This window comes from Erpetoichthys calabaricus, chromosome 1, assembly GCF_900747795.2.
Source record: "Erpetoichthys calabaricus chromosome 1, fErpCal1.3, whole genome shotgun sequence".
In the NCBI taxonomy this organism is placed as follows: Eukaryota; Metazoa; Chordata; class Cladistia; order Polypteriformes; family Polypteridae; genus Erpetoichthys; species Erpetoichthys calabaricus.
In genome coordinates this window covers 20729696-20754691 of record NC_041394.2, presented here as the reverse complement: position 1 = coordinate 20754691, position 24996 = coordinate 20729696, and the positions used below count along the sequence as shown (strand labels likewise).

The window sequence follows — 24996 nt, the reverse complement described above, 5'->3', positions numbered from 1 at the left end:
CTTGCCAACACCCGCCAAGTCTGAGCACAACCTTGAGATTGTGGTTGATGACCAGTTGTCCTTCACTGTAACAGTCTCCCATACTTGTAGATTCATTCAATACAACATCTGCAAGATCAGGCCGTTATCTAATGGACTATGCAACACAACTCCTGGTCTAGGCTTTGGTCTTGTCATGTCATTTCTCTTTTTAGATCATGCACTGCCTTCCTGTAGCAGCACATATTGAGTACATTATCTAGCATAATAACCCTACACCCCATGGGGTTATCAGTGCACATGTGTGCACCAATGGAACCCATGGTCGTCACACACCAGGTGGTTCAGCCGCTTGCAATGCTACAGCTCTATTATGTCACACTGGCTTTGCAAATCATCATGGGGTGCAGGAGATAAAATTGATTGCCTGCCAGCCAGCCACATGGTGAATTTTCAGGGAAAAAAAAATCGAAAGAGGTCACTGGCTACCCAGCAAATTCAATGCAAAAGCTACTCTTCAGTTAAAACTGAATCAAGCTCATACACATACCTGCTTCTTACTAGGACTCGGGTAAATTTAATTGGCTTACCTTATAGTGGGCGTTGTTCTTGGAGTATTTTGTCTGTCATTGCCTGTGTGGGTGTGACCTGGGCTCTGCACTGGTCTGATGTCCGGGCTCACAGTGGAGTCATTGAGAGAGAAGAGAGATACAGCTCTCTGCACTGCAATGGAGAAAAGACAGACACTTGAAAAAAATCAGGCAATTCTCGGATAACAACTGGGACTGGTGTGTTTATGGTAATACACAAAATTAGGGCAACACACAGTTATCAAAAGAAGCGGGGCTCCTTGCATATACACTTATTTCTTTCATTAATTTACACAGTACTTTACCTGCCCTTTAAATGTCTCTCCTAAACTTTGAAATATGAACTCCTTTCACTACAGCTGTGTAGTTCAGCTTGCAATTAAGTAAAAAATATACTTGTTTAAAACAAGCTGCTGTAATTACCAAAGCAGCCTTAATTAGGAGTTAAATACTGTATATTGCCCTCCAGTGAGAGGAATAAACTCTTCAAAACAGTAGGGAAGCTACATTGTGGCTGTGCAGAGTAAACAGTCTATGAAATATGATTCTCTAGCCTCATTCTAAAATAAAGCATAACAATAAAAACACTAATAAAAATATGTCTGTGTGTTCGTCTGTGTTCTATATGCACACCATTTCTTCAGCTCATTGTTTAGCATTATAGTTAACAAACTAATCTTTTGTAGCTATAACTACTTTACTACAACTATTTTGAGCATTTTAATTCAAGTGCTTTTAAAAGTAGGGAGAAGTGCATATACTATATTTTATAAATCCTCAGTCCCACAATCACTCTGCCCTGGATTCCTGCCTGACTCTCCCTGTACTTTGCACTGTATTGTACTGGATACAGAAGGACTTGTCTTGGATGACAGACTCCCATGCGTGTCAAATGCTTCTCCTGAGAGAACACTCTGTGCTTGCAGACAATGGATTATTTTAAATTCAGTTTCTAAGAGACTGTCACTTAACACCTACAATGATAGGGAATGGCTTGTTACAAAAAAACGTTAACATGGGAGCTTAAATCATAAAAAGAGTCAAGACTGCTAAAAAGTGTTTGATGTTGTGGAAAATATTATGGATGTATTATCAGACAGGAAGGAAGACAACTTTCAGACATTTAAATATTACCTGTATAATATTTTAAATACTACTCTAGCTGTTTGGTACTCACACTGATACATGATTTAATTACTATTTTGATATTCCTAAAATTCACCCTCTACCCTTTCAAGTAATCGACAGATGCAGAACTAATTACAGATGGTTGATGTAAATAAGATGGTTATTAAAATAATAAAAACAGCGGACTTGGTAGAGTTTACAAAAAAAATGGAGGAAATTAATTTAAGGAATTTGGAAGGAAAAGCAGATGAGCTCTCTCATTTGTGGTCTAATTAAACAGAGTCACAGTTGTTATTGTTCCAGAATGCACTGCACTCTGTTTGACACTAACAGAGAGTACAGAAGATTGTAGTGAAAGCCAGCTGAAGCCACATTATGGAGTGACATTCATTAACCAGATATTTAGAACAAATGGGCAGCTGAAAAGAGGAGGATAAGTGGCATGAATTCCACAGACCTTAGAATGCTGAAGACACTCCAAGGTGTCTACAGCTGCAAAGTTAAAGGATAGCAGGAGGTCATTTTTCCATGTTGATGGGGACAGAAACTGGAGCAACTGATTTATTATTCGTTATAATATAGAGTGGTTAAAGTATTCACCCCTTGGTAGTTTTCACATTTTATTATTATAAAACATTGCATCATAGTGTATTTAATTAGGCATTCTACACACTGATCAACACAAAAAGACTAATGTTAAAGTGAAAACAGATCTCTGCAAAGTGGGATAAATTAATGATTAATAGAAAACACAAAATAACTGATCACATGATCATTCATCCTCTTCAATCCCTGTTGCATCAAATCCTCAGTGGTGCAGCCAATTATATTTAGAAGTCACATAATTAGTTTAATGAAATCAATCCTGTCTGGGATTTCAACTGATTGTAGTCTAAATACCATCGTATGTAGAAGGGTCAACTTGTAGGTGAGTCAGGGTGGTGGTCTAAACTACTCAATGAAGACAAAAGAACATTCTAATACCTCAGTGAAAAGGTGCCAGACAAGAACATATCTAAGTCACTGAATATCTCTTGGAGTTCAGTCAAAGCATGCATGAAGAAATGATGCGGCTTTAATCTGTCTAGAACAGGCTGTCAACAAAAACTGAGCGATCACAAAGAAGATGGCTAGTAAGCGATGCCACCAAGACACCTATGAGAACTATGAAGGAATTACAAGCTACAGGTGCTAAGATTGGAGGGACTGTGCAGACAACAATTATTGCATGGGTGCTCCACCAATCACAGCTTTACGTGCAAGTGTCGAAGAGAAAAAACACACAAGACATCTCTACTAGAAAGCAAACTGGAAAGCATAAAGGAAGATGGAAGAAGGTTGTATGGTCTGATTAGACTAAAAATGAGCTTTTTGGTCATTAGAATAAACACTATATTTGGCATAAGCTATACACTTTACATTATGAGGGAAAACCCAACCCCACTGTGAAGTATGGTTGTGGCAGCTTTTATTCTGTGGGGATGTTTCTCAGCAGCAGGCTCTAGAAGACCCTAGATGGCTAGTGGAAAACCTGATTCAGTCTGCAAGAAACCTGCACCTTGTCAGAAGATGTTCAAGTGCAAAACAATTGGGTTACTGAAAGCGGTTCACATGTGCTGAATGGTGCATTTGACATTGAAACTAAAAGGCAATTGGAGGAGGTTCTCTATGGTCAAAATGACTGCTTGCCCCTTTCCATTACTTACCTTCATAAGCCTTGGCAGCACTAACTAGACTTGACCACTCTAATCCTGAGGTAGTGTCAGGCAAGGGCATCATTCCAGGATCAAGTCTTCTCAGTGAGTTCTTGTCACGTGCTTCTGATAAAGACAGCTCAGAAGCAGAAACCATTGCTGCAGAGAAAATACAAAGAAGAATATACTCCAATGCTGCAATGGCAGATTATTGCAATTTTTTTCTCTGTTAATAATGGCAAATTTATTTATTTATTTGTGCCTTACTTCCAACTGACGGAAGTGGCTTATGTGAAGTTAAGGCTGCCCTTGTTTAAACTAATAATTACACCTTTGGAATGGACCATTGTAACATTTTACTTACACTTCTTCTCTGGCAGGTTGGCGCTGCTCTGAGGCTGGTACTGTTTGCGGGTTGGCAAAGTGCTGGTAAACAGGAGATCATTATGTAAATCTGTGTCATAGAGCTGGCTGTTAGCATAGCTTGAGTCTCGTCGACCACTACAAATGCTCTCATCCGAAAATGTTCTTTGCAATGTTTTCCTTGGAGACTTTTGAAAAGTAACACAAAACAGAAAAACATTATCAAGAATGTCAGAAACTTTAAAGGGCACTAATTCTTTAAAGGTGGTATTTAACAATAAATACAACTAATAAATATAAAAATGTGGAAGGAGAATTAAACCCTACCCCATCCTTCTCTTGCTCTGAATCTTTGTCCATGATGATTAACTTCTTTAGGTCATCCTCAATGGTTGATTTGTAACTTTTTCTGGGTGATCTCAGATCTCTCAGGGAAGCTCTTAGTCTAGGTTGTCCAAAGACATTTTTAGAATTGTCAGGCTGCCTGAAATCAGGATAAGACAATTTTTTTGAACTGCAAAATATGAACATTGGGGATGTTACATAGATACAATGTAAATCTGATTTTGCAGATGAGTCCCAAACTCCTCTACAGAATATAGCTAAAGAGTGTCAATTTAAGTCCACACAACATAGATATTGATACAAAAATTCTTATCCACAATCTGAAAAATAAAAGTAAGTAATGCCACCTACATTATTTTATAAGAAAGCATTGTATTAAACCAATACATTTTTTCAACAATGCATGTTTAATGCCAGAAAGACAATTAACCAAACAAACTCTTGGTTAAGGCCTTGTTACATGGCATTACATGAATCACAGATGCATTTTTGTAGTACCTAAACAAACATTTTACTGAGAACTCTGTACTGATCAGCTTCAATTACATTGAGTCCTTGTTGTACTGATCATACTGGAGCACACAAAGTGAAATTCTGTTCATTAAGGTGATGGGCTATAAATCAATGGATGCATCTTATTCAAACTAACATGGTAATGTGTGTCAATATAAACCACATACATACAATGAGCAGCAAAATTACTAGGACAAGTTAATATAAGTTATGTTTGTTGTACTGTATATTCAAAAATATGTATTCTAGGTGAAAAGATGAATATAATTGCCAGCTTCCATTTCTGGGAAATGTTTTACATATATCAAACAATACTGGAAAAATGACTGTTATGTTTAGTAACCCAGAAGTACTGGGACAGATGAATGCCAGGTTATTCTAATTGCTTGGGTGTTTACTTAATTATCAATACATATAAGAGCTCTGAGTGTGTAGGGTTGGTTGTAGCCACTGGAAGTCTGGCATTGACATCAAAAATAAAAAAAAAAAACAAGACGGAAAACTAGAGAACTACCTATAGTAGAAATGCAAGTGATTTTGAAAATGAAATTAAAGCAAATACCAATCAGAATCATCGGTGAACAACTGAGTATTCCAAAATCAACAATATGAAATATTTTGAAAAAGAAATAAAGCTCTAGTGGTGCAAATAATTTGCAATAAGCAAGCCATTTCAAGAAACCCACAGCAATTGGATGACAGGAGTATCATTAGAGCTGTGAAGAGAAAGTCAAAAACAACATCCAAAAAATAAGACAGCCTACATGGTGCACAGGGTGACTGTGTCAATGTTCACCATTCTGATAAGCATGATAAAGAGTTCATTCTCTAAAATAAAAATTCAAAGGGCACCAAAATCATATGAAAAGCCTTTAAAACCTAAAAAGTAATCATAGAAAGTGGCTGTACTGTAAAGCATGGGCTCTCATAGCTTCCTCATGATCCATAGGGAGGCTAGCAGGACTCCAGACATGACCATACACTCTTCACAACATGGGCTCCTGAATCAAGAAGCAGGCTGGGAAGGAAAAATTGGCACTGTGCTGACTCTGAATACAACAGTCACTTTCAAAATGGTATCAGAATGTGCATTAATCTCTAGACTTCCCTGACACCTAAACATGTTATATGAAATCTGTTTACATTTACATCAATTGTGTATTGAAATAGGTCAGTATAATTAGAAATGTCGAACAAAATACTGTCATGTCTTTGAACCAGGAAAACACCTTTTACAAATTATTCACACCAGATACTTCGACAAGTCATGTACTGAATGTTTGTTTGAACAAGCCAGTAAAATTAAATAAGATAGATAGATAGATAGATAGATAGATAGATAGATAGATAGATAGATAGATAGATAGATAGATAGATAGATAGATAGATAGATAGATAGATAGATAGATAGATAGATAGATAGATAGATAGATAGATAGATAGATAGATAGATCCACAAAAATGTTAGTAGGTTTATGAAATTTTATGCCAGCAATTAAACTTTGCATATGTTTATATTTAATCAATTAGGGAAAAAAGTAAAAACCAAAAATATATACAAAGATACTTGATCAACAAATCCTACAATGACATTTTGTTCTTTGCACTGAAAGTCAAATTCATTTTTTCAAATTAAAATGTGTTATGTTAGAAAGAAATGGTTGTCTAGTTTACATAAGTAAAGTTTATTCTAGTGACAAACAAATTCCTTGTGAGGACCCAGCTACCTAAAAGCTAGGCTCCACCAGCTGTAACAAAGTAAAATGAACAACATTGCAATAACATTCGAGACAAAATACCGTATATGCTTTCGGATAAGTTCTCCTGCGGATAAGTCGGGACTTGATTTTACCATATAATTTCCGGTATTTTATAATGTCGGTCGTATAAGTCGAATGTGGAAAACTTGCACTATTGGTACATGAGATTATGATATGCTATGATGGAGCGTTCGGTCAGAGGAAAATATGAAGCTGGTTTTAAATTAAACGTTGCTGAAGTAGTGAAAGAAATTGGTAACTGCGCTGCTGCAACAAAATTCGACACGTCTGAGAAACTGATGTGAGATTGGAGGAGGAAAGAAGATGTAAAAAAATAAATAAATAAATAAAATAAAAAAAAATTAAGTGTTACATTTTTGAACGGGCATATAAATCGGGGTCTGATTTTATCGATTTTTCAGGTTTCAAGACCTGACTTATACATGAGTATATATGGTAATACAAATTCATATATTAGGTAAAGGGCACAAAACAATATTGAAGTAGTTAGATATCCCAGTGCACACTACTGGTTCAACTATGAGGAAGTAAAAGCTACATTCAAACATCAAGATAGTGCCCAGAAAACGTTTGCCCTCCAGAGGCTTGAAGGAGTTACAGAGTAAAAGTGTATTAGTCCACCATATAGGAACTCTGCATAACACTGTCCTGTATGAGAGGGCACCACAAAAGATGCTATTAGAGGTTGGCTCTTGCTATTCGCTGGTTCACGATTTGCAGATCCGCTTCTTCCCGGGTTTGTCATCAGTAATTAAATGGAAATTATTTTACGACTTTAGCAAATTATGGAATTATGCAAATTGTGGAAAATCACAGATGACAATGTAGCAGTGCTATTTAAATGGACTGCAAATCACAGCAGCCCTGAGTACTGCTCCATTGGACAGCTTTGGCTATTGCCATGTGGGCTGCTGGGTTAAACAAGATGAAGTGCAACTTTTAAAAGGGAGCCATAAGATCATCGGCCATCTTATTGTTTCTACGTTTCACTACACAACTGCATTACACTTTCACCCATCAGATTACTATTTTCTCTGGATTTACAGTATGCTATTGACTTGTGCCCACTTGTTCCTGTGATTTCATCAGGTTTGGAAAATGTCTTCGTCTGGGAAGCACTCCAAAACTCTATAAATTCTCACTTACATTGGCATCACTGTAGGACAAAGCTTTACATAAATTTCAGGGGTCTGTTCAGGGGGGATTTCATTTTAAAACTACTCCATCATCATCTACATCTGTGAAACTGGACTGTGACGTTGTGTTTATCATTTTGTGCTTACTGTTTTTTTTGGATTTCTTTTGAATCTGTAATATTAATCATTTTTTTAATTTACTACCATAAATATACACACAAATTTATTATAAGGTAAATTCTGTAAAACATTACAATTCACTAAAGAAATGAGGAACTGTGCACTTTGTCTTGGGGACACCACGCTTCTTCGTCTCGGCAGCCAGCCTGACACACTGGATTTGCTTGCACAGTGATCGTTCTATCTCATGTTTCTCACAACTTTTTTCGTCTTACTGAATGCAATAAACTCAGAATACTATATAATAATCGACCAAAAATGCTTTTAAGTATGCGAAGCACCGCGGCACAAAGCTGTTGAAGGCGGCAGCTCAAACCCCCTCCGTCAGGAGCAGAGAGAGAGAGAGAGAGAGAGAGAGAGACAGAGAAAAACAAAGAAGCACAAATCAATACGTGCCCTTCGAGCTTTTAAGTATGCAAAGCACCTGCAGCATGTCGCTTCAGGAAGCAGCTGCACAGAAGGTAGCAACGTGAAGATAATCTTTCAGCATTTTTAGACGAGCGTCCGTATCGTCTAGGTTTGCGAACAGCCCCCCTGCTCAATCCCCCTACGTCAGGATCAGAGAAAGTCAGCGCAAGAGAGAGAGGGAGAAAAGTAAGTTGGGTAGCTTCTCAGCATCTGCCAATAGCGTCCCTTGTATGAAATCAACTGGGCAAACCAAACTGAGGAAGCATGTACCAGAAATTAAAAGACCCATTGTCCGCAGAAATCCGCGAACCAGCAAAAAATCCGCGATATATATTTAAATATGCTTTACATATAAAATCCGCGATGGAGTGAAGCCGCGAAAGGCGAAAGCGCGATATAGCGAGGGATTACTGTATAGAGTTATTAATGTAAAGAGGGCTATACAAAAATAAGTCATAATATGCTATTGTTACATGTACAGAGTTTAGTGAAATACTAGCTTGCATGTGCTAATGAAAATGCAACACGTCACCACCCTGCGGCACCATGATTAGAAAATCTGTAAGTTTAAACAGAGTAGAAATATTGTGGAAACATGTCTGAAGTTAATCAGAAAGCATAAGAATGACCCCAGCTTAGGTGTGGGAAACAATTCTTGGTCTAAGTAAAAAGTAATTTGTGTCACAAAAGTAACACTGCCTGCATATCAAAATACCACAACATTTACAATGAAGTATGGTAGTGGTAGCATTATATAACAAACAGGGACTGGGCATCTGATTAAAATGGAAGTAAGAATGAGTACTGGAAAATACAAGCAAATACCTGTTGAAGTTTACTAGGAAACTCAAGCTTAGGTGAAAGATCATCTTTGAATAGGAGTCACACACAGTCAAAGCAAACCTGAGGTGGCTCAAAGGGCAAAAAATGACAAATTGGCACAAGTCAAAGCAATCTGACTGAGAATCTTTGGTACTCTTTCAAAATAATGGTGTACATGCATTATTTGAGTAACTACCTAAAGCAAAACTTTCTGTATGAGTGGGCTAAACTCAATGACTTGGATGTTATTTTTGATCTATGCCAAAAGACTTAAAGCTGTTATGGCTGCAAAATATAAAATTGTGGAGATCGAAGTCTTAACGCATATAGCACAGTTACTTTTTTCTTACCATTTTTTCCCAACATAAAACTAATGTTGGTAAAAAATTGTGGTTTTACAGTACGTTAAATATGACTCATAATATTTAATGTGTGTGTTTTATTTTAAGGGGTTTATTATTTTAGGATTATTTAGATAAAGCTTTCTTAGTATGTATGCAGAGCTCACAAGGGAAATCTGGCATTGTCTCTATTGCGAGATCATAATGCTCTGTAACTGGAACAGCAGGCAGGTGCAGATGCTCATTAGATCAGAAGGACCAATAATTCATATGTGTGCAGTTTTTATTTTTTTAAAGAAAAAATAAAATACTTCTCAGAAAAAGTGTATTCAAAGAGTGTTGAATTCTACATTACATAAAAATTCTGTGAAGTATACCAACAGCCAAGGAAAGAGAGAGGACAACTTGGAGAAATTGTGCTTCTTCTTTGCTGCTCCAATGGTCCCAAAGCATCATGTCTGGCTTAAGACAATGACAGCAACTACAAAAGCTATAGCCACCATCTCATACGAAGCTTGGCATTCAGAAAAATTAGTCAATTTGCAAGGAACTATGTATATGCTGGACAAAACAAATAAAAAAATGCTTTACAAGCTAAGATGTAAAACAAAAATAAAAAGGTCAGGAAACCAAGAAAGATCTACATGGTAGTATATTAAAAAATCCAGCCCTTGTGAATTTTGTATCACTGTACAGATCTAGCAAATATGAGTGCCACTGAAGAATTCAGATTCACCTTGAATCTGATTCACTTTGTCTATCTATTATAAAAAGAAATACTGTCCTGGAAAGCAAAAAACAAGTCTACGATACGTGATCTTCTCGTGAGACATTTTAAAGACCCAGGAGACCAAAGACACGCCCTACTTACAATCTATCAAATAGGACAATAGGCAGCAAAACATTCAGTCTTGTGAAGGATTTGAGCACACACAGATCCAGGGCTCTCAGCGCATATAAAGCGTATAAGGACAGTACAGTACGTTATAAATTAAATGTCGACATCTAAGCGAAGAAGAAAGCAGCGCGGAGAAAAGAGACTCAAACGCGTTGGACAGAAAAAAGAGCAAAAAAGAATAATCGAGGTGCAAATTCAGAAAATAAGGAAAGTAATTATCAGCCCGGAACAAGTGGAATTGAAAAAAAGCACATCCAATCCGGCTCAGAATTAAAAGACAATGAGTAAAAGAAAGTAGAACTTCATAAAGACGTTTACAAACGTTGGCGATAAACACATGCAGAGCAGGTTAGAGACTATGAAACCAGGGAAATTAGAAAGGCTCAAAAAAAAAAAAAAAAAAAGGCGCTATACACATGTGGAGAAAGTTAAGGATATGAAAGTAAGAAAATTAGAAAATATAAAAAAAGAAAGTAAAGATCGCAGTAGCGCAAACAAACAAACTGCCTCATTTAACTATGCACCAGTCTAACTTTGGTTTTGCACAAGAACTACACTATTGCACCTTAACACTTAATTCTACTTTATTCACATAATTGTACTTATTTATTATGTTCTACTATACTGTTTCCTTTCAATCTATGACTTTTTGTTAATCTAACTGATATTCTTCTAACTTTGCATAGTTTTTGATAAGCGGATCAGGATGCATTTCACTGCATGTTGTCCTGTATAACTATGCATGTGGCAAATAAAGAATCTTGAGTATTTCAAAAACGGAGTTTACCACACATGCATTTATTGGTTACTTTGTTCATGTATATATATTTATCTGTCTGCTTATTTAAAAAGCTACATTTACCCCAGGAATCAAAAACGTTCTGTCTAGCCCTTGTAGAAAAACCTAGACAAAAACTGGGGTATCACCTTGGTAACCCCATGGACTTTTGGAACAGTGAGAGGAAAATAGCACGACTTTACAGACAGGAGTCCAATGCAGAACTCTACTTACTTTTTTACTTTGTAAAAAAAAATTATTAACTGCTGATGATGTAGATCATTTTGTCTGTGCTGAAATTCCAAACAGAGAAACCTATCCTGACCTCATTAAAAAGATTCAGCATATTGGGACTCGCAAGATTACAAATATTGTTTTTACAGAAGTTCTGAAATAAAAGTGAAACTAATGAAATAGCAACAATTCAAAGAAAAAAAAATCTTCAAAGTGTGTATCCGGAAAACCAAACACGGGGGTTGGCGAGCAAAGCAAGCCCCCTAGTTTTAATAAACACTGTACACTTTCTCAAACAAATTTCTATAATGAATGAATAAAAATATCACATCTGCATTGACCTTTAGCAATGAAAATGAATATGAGCACCGTCAAAAAGCCATTAAATGAATACGGAGATGAAGAGAAGTTTGAGAGCACTGCTGTGTATTAGACTATGTGACTAAAAGTATGTGGACACCCCTACAAAGCATTGCATTCAGATTTTTTTATTGTTAACAGGGGCATCAAATCAAACATATCATGAAGAAATCTCCATTGGCAAACATTTGCATTAGAATGGATTGTACTGAAGAGCACCGTGACTAAATGTGGCACTGTCACAGGACCACCTTTGCAAAAAGTCGGTACGTGAAATGTATGCTCTGCTAGATTTTCCTTAGTCAAATGTTAAGTGCTGTTACTGTGAAGTGGAAGGAACAATAACAGCTCAGTCATGAAGTGGTTGACCACGCAAACGCACAGAGAAGGGCTGCCAAGTGATGAAGTGCACAGTGTGTAAAAATGGCCTGTCCTTTGAGATATAACACACAACAGAGTTCCAAATTGCATCTGGTAGTAACATCAGCACTAGAACTGCACATCGAAAGCTTCATGGCTTTTAATGGCTGAGCAACCACGTGTAATGCTAAGTGCTGGCTGGAGTGGTGTAAAGCACCACTCTGGAGAAGTAGGAAACACATTCTCTAGAGTGATGAATCACGCTTCCCTATCTGTCAATCTGATGGACAAATCTGGCTTTGGAGGATGCCAGGAGAATGCTACCATCGTGACTGCAAAGTGACTAATGTAAAGTTTGGTGGAAGAGAGCTAATTGGCTGGGTCTGTTTTTCTTGCTTTGGGCTGGGCCCATTGGTTCCAGTGGAGGGTCCCGCTAATGCTACAACATATGAGGACATTTTAGACAAATGTGCACTTCCAACTTTGCAGCAACAGTTTGAGGATGGACCTTTTATGTCTGAGTCGCTTTGCACAAAGCCAGTTCCATAAAGGTGGAGGAACTTGAGTGGCCTGCACAGAGTCCTGGCCTTAACCCTACCGAACACCTTTGGAATAAATTGGAGCACAGATTGCAAGCCTGGTCTTTTTGTTCAACATTAGTACCTGATCTCAGCGAATGTTCTTTTGGATGAATGGGCTCAAACTCACAGGCACACTCCAAAATCTTGTGGAAAGAATAGTGGAGGCTGTTTCAGTTAAAAATGGGATTACTAATTCATATTAATGTCCATGGTTTTGGTTGTCTAACAAGTTCATCTAGGTGTGATGGTCATGTGTCCACCATATATAGTGTATATGGCAGAAATTGTTTTTATGTCCTGAACTTTCCTACTTGGAAACCTAATTTCTTGAATGAATATAAGAGATCGCACAATTAGCAACCCAGCAGTACAACAAAATAAATCATGACAATTTGCATTACACTTAATTAATTAAATAGTTATGCTGTGAAAAATGTAAGAAATGCAAAATTTAAGGATTTATAAATTTTTCTTTTTCCTTAGATGTAATCTCATCAATGAAATCAGTAGGTGCCACTGTATCATCTATAGCCATCATGAGACTTAAACAGGTGGCAGATTTGCACAGTGGTTCAAACTGCTGCCACATAGATCCCAGGTTCTGAGTTTGAATCCCACACTCCGTCGTCATTTTTGTGGAGTATAAATATTTTCTCCATGTCTGTGTGAGTTTTCTTCTTCAATCCTCAAAGATGTTCACATAAGGTTGGGGCACACTAGCTGACTTCTATTCAGAGAGTACCTCAAAGTTAACAGATGTAGTTGGCGGATCACTTTGCCTTGAGGATGCCATATTACATGGTTATGATTAGCAGAGGATGGCAGACTACACAACTGCCTCAGAACTTGACAGTCTTGTTTAAATCTTCCAAAGTTATCCTAAGCTTATCGCAGCCCGACTGCTAATTCATGTGCCGCCTAATGCTGCAGGTGCTTTTCATCTCAGTCACAGTATCGATCTAATCCTTGTATACATTCTGTTATGGCACAACAAACATGAGATGTCAGACAGACAAGCCTCTAATGTGTTTCCAACATTCAAAACACCTTTTCTCTTCCATTCCTTGTGGCTGCATTGTGTGCACTGTACTTCCAGGTTAATGTATACTGGATATCAGCTCTTGAACATATGTGAGCACTCTCTTACAACTTAAGGAAAGTTACTGGGTATGACAAACTGTATGAGTGGTGGTCACAGGAGTCTGTGGTGACTTCCTTCAACTCACTAGGATTATATAGATAAAGTCTAGAAATTAATATCACTGGAGAAGTTGTGTAGTGTGGCGGGGGCTTTAGGCTAATCTGTAACTGTAAATTAGCTCCAGTGTGAGTGTAATTGTGGTGTTCCATCTAGAATAGCTTTGTGACTTGAATTCAGTGATGGTAGGATACACAGAAAATGCTTTGGCCCCCAGGACCCTGAACTGGTTTTAGCTGGTTTGAGATTATGCTTGAGTAATACTTACAAAATTATCAAGATATCTACTATCATTACTCATGCACTGAGGATTTGTTTAAAACATTTCTACAGTTTTTGTATGTTGTCAAGCCATAATTACTAAAGAATTTTATTGTAACTTCACATTTCTTCTCATTCTTGCCAGAATAGGAAAGTGAAACAAGTAGAATTCTTAAACTTTATTTTGCTTGCTCATATCCACATCAGGCAAGTCCACTCTTTATTTGATCTAACACATAAACCCTTGGTGACTTTCTCAGGACAGCTTCCTTCCTTAGATTACAGACCAAAGGAAACCTTGGCCTTTAGACTAAAAGATTAGGGAAGTGTGGTGTTATATACTCACTTCCTCAGGAACTGTTTATCATTCTCGTTTCCCCAGGAGGGCATTCCTAGACTGCTGACCATCCCAAGGCATTGTGTCAAAATTTGTATCTTTTTTTTTAAACTTTGCTGCTTGTATGCCTGCCCCAGCCTTCCTCCACCAGTCACTGAACTTATTAAAGTGATGTGAAGCAATGTCTTGAAGTCTGCCATATAATGATAATGTTAAACACACTGCGCACCACAGTAGAGAACACAAAAGGAAAAGGTGGTTATTTTCTTTACATGAAATCAAATTCAAATGAACACAAAAAACAGAGTAAAGGGTAGTAGAAAGGCTTCAGGTAAAGTAACAAATAGCTGATAAGTAAAGAATTGACAACAGAAGAATTTCCACATGAAAAGGAGGAAGAAAACAGCCACTAAAGCTGATGTCATATTATGCAACTTCTATTCATTGGGTATGTCAGACTTGTCGTTCGCAGTTGCTGATCTCGTCCATGGACGTCAGTTTAAAAGGCAGAAAACTGCTGGACATGTCTACTTAACTGACTACATACCAAACAACCAGGACAGTTGGTCTCTCTGCCATTTTGTGATAGCCAATAATGTGCTGAACGACAGAGCCAGTACTGTATAAATTGTTAACAGCTACTGCAAGTTCAGCCACAACCTCTTCTCTTTTTTTATCCATTTTCCATTTTGTAATGATACTGTACATTACACAAGAGACATCACACAGAGGAGCTTCTCTTCTGTTTATGAAGTCCAAAGCCCGTGTGTTCTTTATTCCTTGTTGCTACATTATATGGAAAGTACTGCCAAGTGAGCATTCATTGGTTCTCATCTTTCATGCACATAAAGTCCGCCTCCATGACTGAAATAAAAATCAAACCTGTTAATTTTGTCCTGCGGTGGGTTGGCACCCTGCCCAGGATTGGTTCCTGCCTTGTGCCCTGTGTTGGCTGGGATTGGCTCCAGCAGACCCCCGTGACCCTGTAATTAGGATTCAGCGGGTTGGAAAATGGATGGATGGATGTTAATTTTGTTGAGGAGAATCATGGACTACGTAGTTGCAGTAGGTTGCTGAGCATGTCACACTATATGATTGACAGTCACAAGGACACGCTGCCATCTGCCTCAAACTTGCTAAGATTATTTAAACGAAAGCTATGATTGAAAATCGCTGAAAAAGTTGTCTAATGTGACCTAGCCTTAAGCTGATGGTAGTACCCACAAAGAACTATTTCATTTGTGGATTGTTACCAGAATGCACTTACTGTAATTAGGAAACTTAGCTCCAAAATGGAGGTGGTGTACAGAGCAATAAATTAAAAGCATGGAAAGAAAACAAAGAAGTACAAGTATTTCCTTCAAACAAAGCACTTCTCAAATTGTTTATTTCCCACTGCATTTATAAAAAACGGGCAATCAGCTTCATTAAAACAAAATGCATCACCGAAGAGATGCAGCTCGAGGAAAATAGTGCTATAAACAGTCAATAGTTACATACTGTATGTCATTGCGAAACAAAGCATAAAGCAGCTGATGCTTAGAACAACTAGTTTTATTGCTGGATGAATATTTTGATGATAGTGATTAAGACAGTGACAATCAACTGGATGATGAGAACACATAGGCTCTGGTACTGGTGCGAATACCTGCCCCAAAGGTGCTTCTTCATCACAAAACATCCAATTTGTCACAACTGTCAGGACAGAGCTACACAGACATTCTGCCACCCACCGAGCACAAAACAGTTATCATCCATCCATTTTCCAACCCGCTGAATCTGAACACAGGGTCACGGGGGTCTGCTGGAGCCAATCCTAGCCAACACAGGGCACAAGGCAGGAACCAATTCCAGGCAGGGTGCCAACCCACCGCAGGACACACACACACACACACACACACACACACACACACACACACACACACACACACCCACCAAGCACACACTAGGGACAATTTAGAATTGCCAATGCACCTAACCTGCATGTCTTTGGACTGTGGGAGGAAACCGGAGCACTGTGGAGCACCCACGCAGACACGGGGAGAACATGCAAACTCCATGCAGGGAGGACCCGGGAAGCGAACCCAGGTCTCCTTACAGCGAAGCAGCAGCGCTACCACTGTGCCACCGTGCCGCCCTACAAAACAGTTACCAACTATCAAATGTGTTGTGTGTAACAAGCGTAGACAGCACAAAGAAACTTGTTATATATGCGAGATATGTTTGTCTCTGCATGGTGTCATCCTTCTAGGACTCTCATTCAAATGAGTTGGTGGTCAAAATATAGTAATTAATAATAATAATAATAATAATACATTTTATTTATATGGCGCCTTTCCCATGCTCAAGGCACTTAAATTAACAGATTCTTTACATTTTTGACAGAGTTACTGTTGATAATAAAATACATTTCTTTACATTTTGTATGAGTTTTGATAGAGTTAGTTATTTATCATACACATATAGACCCTACATTGCAGGATCCTGGTAATAAAAGGTCCAGCACTCAATGTGTTAAGCAAGCCATTTTTTACAGATTGCACTCGTGGGCAGCCTTCCAAACCCCCAAAGAAATACCAAGGAGGCAAAAATAAACAACAAAGGCACCACCACTAAAACAAAAATAAGCACAAGCAGAAAACAAAGTGGATAACAAACAGAAAAAAAACAAGAAACTTGCCCATTGCCATACCATACCAATGAGCTCTTTCTGTCTCTTCCCAGATGAGTGTTCACTGAACTCTCCCCCCAACTATTCACTGAATTAGTTATTGGCATCTCTTAGAAATAGTCTAGTTTAGAAATAACCTCCAAGTAAAAAGGCAGCTGAATAATATACTCCTGCATCACTGGGCCTCCAGTTGTCCTTAAGCAAGTATATTACAGGCAGTCACCATTCTGCCAAGGATGCAGTATACCTGCAAGTATCAAAAAGACAGTGACATTTCCGGTGTTTTCTTCTTAGCTTTACTAGGGTTTTGCTGATTGGCGATATCACTGGCGACTGACAACTGAATACTCACATTCTCAATGGACTTCATGATTTGTACTATTTCATTAAACATGTCACAAATACTGTTTCAATTACCCACTTGTATATCAATTTTACACAAACAGATTGAAACTGCATTTTGTATACACCAGAGATTTTAAATCCTTCTTTACTTAGAAAGATACAAATTTGATTACATTGTCCCTCACAATTTCAAATTAGAAATCTAACCACTTGCTCTGTTGATGGTAGAAGTGATGACATGGTAGGCGTGATGTTTTGTAAGCTATACACTTTTACTAATAATGAAGATTTGAAGAAGGAGGAGTTTGTGGCATATTATTAAGTGAAGACAACAGAGGCAGACTATGTTCAATAATGTTGCAAGTGTCTGAGCTGTTTGCAAAGCACCATGTGTGCTATGGACAGCCTGGATGTGTGAAGGAAATCAAGACTGGCAAGATAAAATCCTGCTTGGATTGTTCAATGACCACTACTGGCTGCCCAGTCTCTCTGCATGTGTTTCCTTACATTGTTCTTTATTAGTGAAAGACTGCTACCTCAGGCTGCTGAGAAGAAAAGGCATGAGACTTTATATATAAAAATATATACCTAAAAAGCAGCCAGTGGTATGGTACCTTGTTACTGGTGCTGGCTGTAACATCATATTTATTTATTTATCTCTGGAATAAGCAGACCATCAGTGAGCAGCTCTGCAGGCTCCCAATTAATGGGTCCCATTTCTTGTCAGGACCACAAAACAGTTTGACAGGGATTATTACAACTGAAAGAAATACCTGACACATTTTTTGTACAGGTATGCCATTTTGGAGAAGTTGAAGGCTGACATACAATATGTGGCTTAGCAAGAAAAATAAATATCATGATTTAAAACAGCACGGTGAAGAGAATGCATAAAGCTGGGCTACTCAACACGTGGCCCAGAATTTAAATCCCTGCTCCAAACAAGCACATTCCATTTCCTCTCAAAAGGGGGCACACTAGGGTTTTATACTGCTTTTCAGTGCTAGCAAAGTAACTTTCTTTCTGTATTACAACGCAAAGTAGACAAAACGTTTAGAGAGCTACTGGTGGCAACAACAAGAAAATGGCAAAACAACAAACCTCTATGTCTGCTTTGTCAGAGAAGTATAGTGGTACCAAAACGCGTAAATATCCTGTTGTCACCAGGAAAGCTGTCATGCTGACTTTAGAAAATTGTATCCCTGTCAGACCAATTTAAGAAATGATAAAATTCACTCACTTCTAGACAGCCTAAATGGCCAGCAAAATTTACTGATGCAAAATAAAATAGAGTGATTCCATCAAAAAAAGCATCATATACAATAGCATGGAAAATCATAAAGAGTCTCAGGCCTTTTACTGAAGGCGAGCTTATTAAGAAATGTTTGTTGGAGTGTTGTGAATCTCTTTTAACTTATTTTAAAACCAAAGACAATATCGTAGGTCAGATATCCAAATTGCAACTATAAAATACTACACTGTCCCGAAGAGTTAAAACAATTACTGATAATCTTTTTCAAAAGCTTATAAAAGACCTAAGTAATGCTGAACATTTTAGTCTGGCCATCGACGAGTCAACTGATATATCAGACATGGCCCAGGTCATGGCGCGGGTGCGAGTTATACTTGAAAGTAACTGCAGAGCACATTTTTCACAAAAGAATCAGATGTATATAATTAATCATAACTGAATTTTCATCAAGTAAAATATTTTTATTTGACATGTTATTGGTTTTACAGTTGTTTAATTGTTTAAAGCAGACAAGAGGGAATGGTAATAAGCATCCTGATTGTATTAGTTTGTATTTATGGTGGGGCATGGCAGTATTCACATGTAACTTACAAATTTTCCTTATATGAAGGCATTTAAAGGAACAAAAGTAGACTGGCCGATAAAATGTTAATAGATTTAAATCACAGTTTCAAACAGCTTTCATGTTTATTGTAACATGTATTTTCACTTTGCTCCCATTTTCAGAGAATTATTATTTAATTAAAATCGTTCTTATTTAGTGATATGTTATATGATTACAACAAGAGAAGTCTTATCTTAGCTCATCTTTAAATAAAGTGCTAATTGGTATATTTATTATTCTTTTGAAGGAATGTTTATTAAACTCACTCCCAAATGCAAAGAAAATGTGTTAAGTAGATTTGCTAGTTTGAAACATTCTAACTTAAATCTTTAGGAAACAACTAATACCAAAAATGTCACAAAATGTTAACTTATTTTACACTGTGGACCTTCAGTCGGGCTAATTCCTAGTTTTTTCCCGTGAAGTATATGAAGTTGAGTAGCACTGGCATAAATCAAAAATAATTATATTCACATAAATAATGTGGAATGGCTGTGGTACTGCCCAGCTAATATTTTGTACTTTTCCATATTGAAAAGCACCAAGAATTGATTGTTGGTGAAATGAGCCATCAGTGCTTGTCCTAGCTGCATTGCCTAAACTTGCACAGTCAGTTGAATGGTGTATGTGCAAAATGATTAGGCAAATTTGTCCTTGTAAATCTCTCAACAACAACTTTGGATACGTGATTTAACTCAGTGTTGCCAAATAGGCGTGGCTGATTTCTTCTTAGTCACCAATTTGATCCTTCGATGATCTTCTGTATTAAATGAGGAACTTTTGTACCGTGTTACACTGCATGCCTATAAGCAACCCTAACCCTGTTGCCAAACTGAAAATTACAGGGAATTACAAAAAAGCAAGGTTAGCATACCACTTAAAACATGATGCCCTAAACCCTGTCTATAATGTCAATCTTCAATTTGTAGGGGGATGATTTATCAAGCAGAGAATGTTATAAATCAAGGCTTCAACATTTCTCTCGACAAGTGTGTAGGCGTAACATCACACAAGTATAGGAATTCTGAGTCAGTGCAACAAACAGCATCCACAAGGGTAGTTGTGTTGTGTGTGGATATAGTGCTGTTCGAGCTTCTTAAAGTTTTTTTTGAGATGAACAATAAAAGTGAGAAATGGCATCAGTTTACGCTGAAAGAAAAATTAACAATCCTGGAATGAAAAAAAATGACGTGGTGAAAGCATTTTGGAATCACGCTTTCATCTTCATCTAACAACTCACTTTCATTCTGCATTTTTATACCTGAATTTCTATTAAAAAATACAGTAATCCCTCACCTATCGCGGGGGTTACGTTCCAGAGCCCCCCGCGATAAGTGAAAATCCACGAAGTAGCGACCTATATTTATTTTATTATTTATACATATTTTAAGGCTTTATAAACCCTTCCCACACTCTTATAAACCTTTCTCACTCTCTTGTTAATCTTTCCCACGCTCTTATAAACACTTCCTATGCTCTTAAACACTTTCTACATTCTTAAACACCTCAGACCAACACTGCACACTGCACGCAGCGATCAGACGTCAATGTGTCTGCACTCGCTTTGTGAAGGGGGGCAGCTGAACTCACGCAGGGCAGAAATGGACTTTGTGCTGCTTCTGCCAAAATGCCTGCTTGTCGCTCTGCACGTTCGGAAGGAGGAGGAGGAGTGTGTGTGTGAGGGGGTGTGAGGGCTGAACGCACCTTCGCTCAAACCCCCCCTCCCCGGAAGCGCAGTACGCTCCTGCCACTTCGCATTGTCAAGGGGGTTGGGAGCTGAATGAACTCTAAGGAGAACTTTGTGCTGCTTGTACATTACCAATTTTCCTGTCTCACGGTCTTGTCTTGCGTGAAGTTAAAATGTTTTATAATAGTGAGATGTTACTCATATCCTTAGCCTGACATCCACATATCATATGTGTTAACAAAGTGTGTTTTATAAGTTTACATGTGTTTAAAGCATGTGGGATGGGTATTTTAAGGCTTAAACTATAAAAATGTTTATTTATATGGTCTTTCTATATCGCGGATTTTCTCCTGTTGCTGATGGGTCTGGAACATAACTTCCGCGATAGGCGGGCAATCACTTGTATTTAAAAATCCGCGAAGTCGTGAATCCGCAAAAAGTGAACCGCGAAGTAGCGAGGGATTACTGTACATCTAACATTTCATTTCTATTCTTTATTCATAGCAGTATTTACATAAAAAAAAATTACATCTAATATGAATTTCCCCTTGGGATTAATAATCTATCTATCTATCTATCTATCTATCTATCTATCTATCTATCTATCTATCTATCGTCTCGTTTTCATTCAGTATTTTCATACCTGTATTTTTATAAAATAAAAGTTACATCTAACATCTCATTTTTAGTTTAAGAAGCGTGTTTTTTTATAAAGTTACTGTCAAGCGTGGGTCACAGAGTTGCACGAGATACAGGAAGAAGCAGCAGATACTTTATTACTGTATAGAAAATAATAATAATAATAATTCATTACATTTATATAGCGCTTTTCTCAGTACTCAAAGAGCTACCCACACAGGGAGGAACCGGGAAGCGAACACACAATCTTCCACAGTCTCCTTACTGCAAAGCAGCAGCACTACCACTGTGCCACCTGTGAGAAAAGGCAGGTACAGTTTCATGACTTTATTCAGAATAGGAGCTGTTAGGAGCTGCGACTTCGGGGCAGTTGTCCTGTTTTAGCTCCCCCCTTTAGATTAGAAGAACACCAGCAGCTCAGAATCACCACTGTGACAGACGCAGTCTGGAGATGAGAGATCAGGAGAGTGAGAGAGAGAGCAGATCAAAGCTCGGTGTTAAATGTTAAACATTGTGCAACAAGCACAGCATGCGGTAATGCTGATCCTGGAGAAGGCAACGGATTGCTTTGCCCTTCGTTTACTGTTTACCAAACACTGTAGAGCAGCTCCAGAGCTGCCGTTAGACATGGCAAATTGCCGGTGGTCCCAATCTTTATACTATACGTATTTTCTCCACACTCGTTATAATGAAATTTCTACTATAAGAAAATATTTTTATGGTCCAGTGAATTTCATTATAATGGGATTCCACCTGTATATGTTCATAGGTTTAAAGGGTCATTACTGTCATGTCTACTGAGTACTGTGAAATTCTAGGAGAAGACACTTCCTGACTAGACAAACAGAAACCTCACTTTATATAGTGCCTTTTAATACTAAACACCTCTAGATGATCATGTTTGTATATTGGGCAGTAGAAGACAAGGATTCACTGAGTGTCACAAAATTTATAGCAGTATGGATATAAATGGTAAACAAGGGTTTACATCGACATATCTAATGCATTGATATGAAATGCACTATATCACACAGAAAGAGAGACAGGAAATCGACAGTCAGTCTCATTATTGTTTTGTGTACAGAGTACATTGAAATTCTCACTGGCATGTGTTAATCAACTTGCAACAATTTGCCACCTTCCAGAGCCATGATTAGAAGGTATCAAATTTTACACAGTGCAGGCAGAAATATTGTTGGCTCTGTATGCTATTGTTCAATATTTGTTAGCCTGTGCACGCACCTCAAGTTTCCTTTCTGTTCGAAGATGTATGCAAAAATAAGCAGAACTAAACATTCACTGTCTAAGGTGGATGAGAGTTTCTTATTGACATTTAACTTTAAAACTATACATTAGTCAAATTATATAGCAACCCATCTGCTACTTTCTCAAATAAATTCAAAATTTAAATCTGAACTGTATAATGCATAACATTAATATAAAGTTAAAAAGGCACAGTCTAGTTAAAAATTGTAGTAGTATTAGTATTTCTTTTTAATTTTCAGCTAAGAGTTCTTAAGAGATTCTTAGGGATGGATTACTTTAGGATTAAAAGTTTAAAAAGGCATAACTTTTTAAATTTAACTAACTTCTAACACATTAATTCTGCATATGTAAAATGGTAATCTTACTTCTTATGCTCAGCGAAAGTGCCAGGGTGGGTAGAGGTTTCCTCAGTTTTCTTCCAGGAAGTAAGGTGTTTGCTCTTGGAATAGAAGGACTTGGGTACGGAGGTAGAAAGCTGGTGTGACCCAGGTTGGGACCCCTTTGTAGATTTAGGTTTCTCGTGCCCTGGTGTTTTGTAGCCTTGTGGTGTATACCCAGCTCTGTAAATTAACGGAAAGTTCTTGTTATAACCTTCCACTTCATCATCTCCTGCACATGGGTATAACAGCAGTCTGCCTACATGTTACCTTGTCTGTCTGAACACATCGCTGTTGCCAGAATTTGCTCCAGGAGTAGTATTGCTGTTGACAATGCTGCCAAAGGATTTTGTCCGGTATCCTTTCTCCTGACTAGAGATGTTGATTGCTGGGGATGACTCTCGCCTCCTGTCTCTCTCAGCTGTGCGGCTGGTGTATTCCTGCAAGCCGCTGTAGGTAGCTGAACCCTGGATAGTCTTCTGGGGTTTATCTCGCTGGGTCAGAGTAAGGGGTGCAGTACGACTTGGCTTTACTGCAGTGGAATTAGGGCTAGGTGTGTACAAAGTAGAAGCATCAATTCCACTATCACTGGATCCTCCTTTACCCATTGGGTCCTGATCAGCCTCTACAGCTTCCACGGAGTCAAACCAGCGCTCATCACTGTGACTGCTGGATGCATTACTAGACAATGTGTTACTGCTGGAATGGCTGGAGTAGTGAACTTCACCCTGTGCAAAAACACAATAAAAAAAAGAAAAAAAAAAGATGGTTATGGAAGTACTAAAATTGCTGTATTTTATTTTCCATAGGGTGCATAATCCATCAGTAGTAACTGTGTTACTTCAACCTCTTTTAAAAATGTTTTATTCCAATTATGAAATAGGCCTGCATAACAGTTACCCAAGACTGCTCAAAAAAGTATGTAAATGTAAATGTGCATTTTCCCATAAGGTAATGTGTTCTAAGCCCTAAAACTTGGAAGCCAACAAAATGTCATACATTTACAAAGCAGAGGCTACTGTCCGGCCACTCTGTCATAAATCCCAGATTGGAGGAGTGTTGAAGTGATAGTTGTCCTCCTGGAAGTTCTTCCCATCTCCTCTTAGGTTCTCTGGAGCTCAGCCAGAGATACTTTTGGGTTCTTGGTCACGTCTCTTACCCTTCTCCTACGAATGCTGAGTTTAGTCAGGTGGCCAGCTCTAAGAAGAGTCATAGTTATTACAAACTTCTTCCATTTAAGAATCATGGAGGCCACGGTACTCTGCGACCCTTCAACGCTGCAGGAATTTTTTTTTTTTGTAGCTTTCTCCAGAACTGTACCTTGATACAATTCTGTCTCTATACTCTACAGGCAATTCCCTTAACCTCATGGCTCGCTTATTTGCTCCGATGCAAATTGTTAGCTGTGAAACCTTCTATAGACAGGTGTGTGTCTTTCCTAATTACCGTATATACTCATGTACAAGTCGGGTCTTGAAACCTGAAAAATCGATCATAAAATCAGACCCCGACTTATATGTCTGTTCAATAATGTGACACTTAATTTTTTTTTTTTTTTTTTTACATCTTCTTGCCTTCTCCAATCTCACACCAGTTTCTCAGATGCATTTTTTTGCAGCAGTGCAGTTACCAATTTCTTTCGCTACTTTAATGACGTTTAATTTAAAACCATCTTCATATTTTCTTCTGATGGAACACTCCATCGTAGATATGGAATGCTCTTGCGATAAAGGTGTATGAGGGTGTGAAATACAAAAAACACAAATCAGTGCAAACTCGGAATAGTTTGGGTATTACCGTATGGTCACGTAGGCACAATACGTAGAAAAAAAAAAAGGCAGTGTGCTCCGTGGTTACTCTCTCACACG

At 38.0% G+C, this 24996-nt stretch overlaps 1 protein-coding gene across 3 annotated transcripts in view; it reads right to left on the bottom strand.

The window, feature by feature from the left end:
• The window catches only part of sipa1l3 (signal-induced proliferation-associated 1 like 3), a 292225-nt gene that overhangs the window by 10755 nt on the left and 256474 nt on the right, over positions 1–24996 (bottom strand). For 2 of the 3 annotated variants that reach the window (XM_051933960.1, XM_028796163.2), the window contains 6 exons: positions 23399–23856; positions 23117–23311; positions 4082–4238; positions 3756–3942; positions 3404–3550; positions 570–702 (listed from right to left, as the gene is read on the bottom strand). In XM_051933960.1, coding sequence (XP_051789920.1) covers positions 570–702; positions 3404–3550; positions 3756–3942; positions 4082–4238; positions 23117–23311; positions 23399–23856 — 1277 coding nt within the window. The remainder of the gene's footprint in view (positions 1–569; positions 703–3403; positions 3551–3755; positions 3943–4081; positions 4239–23116; positions 23312–23398; positions 23857–24996) is intronic. The other variant, XM_051933955.1, reaches the window with a different exon arrangement.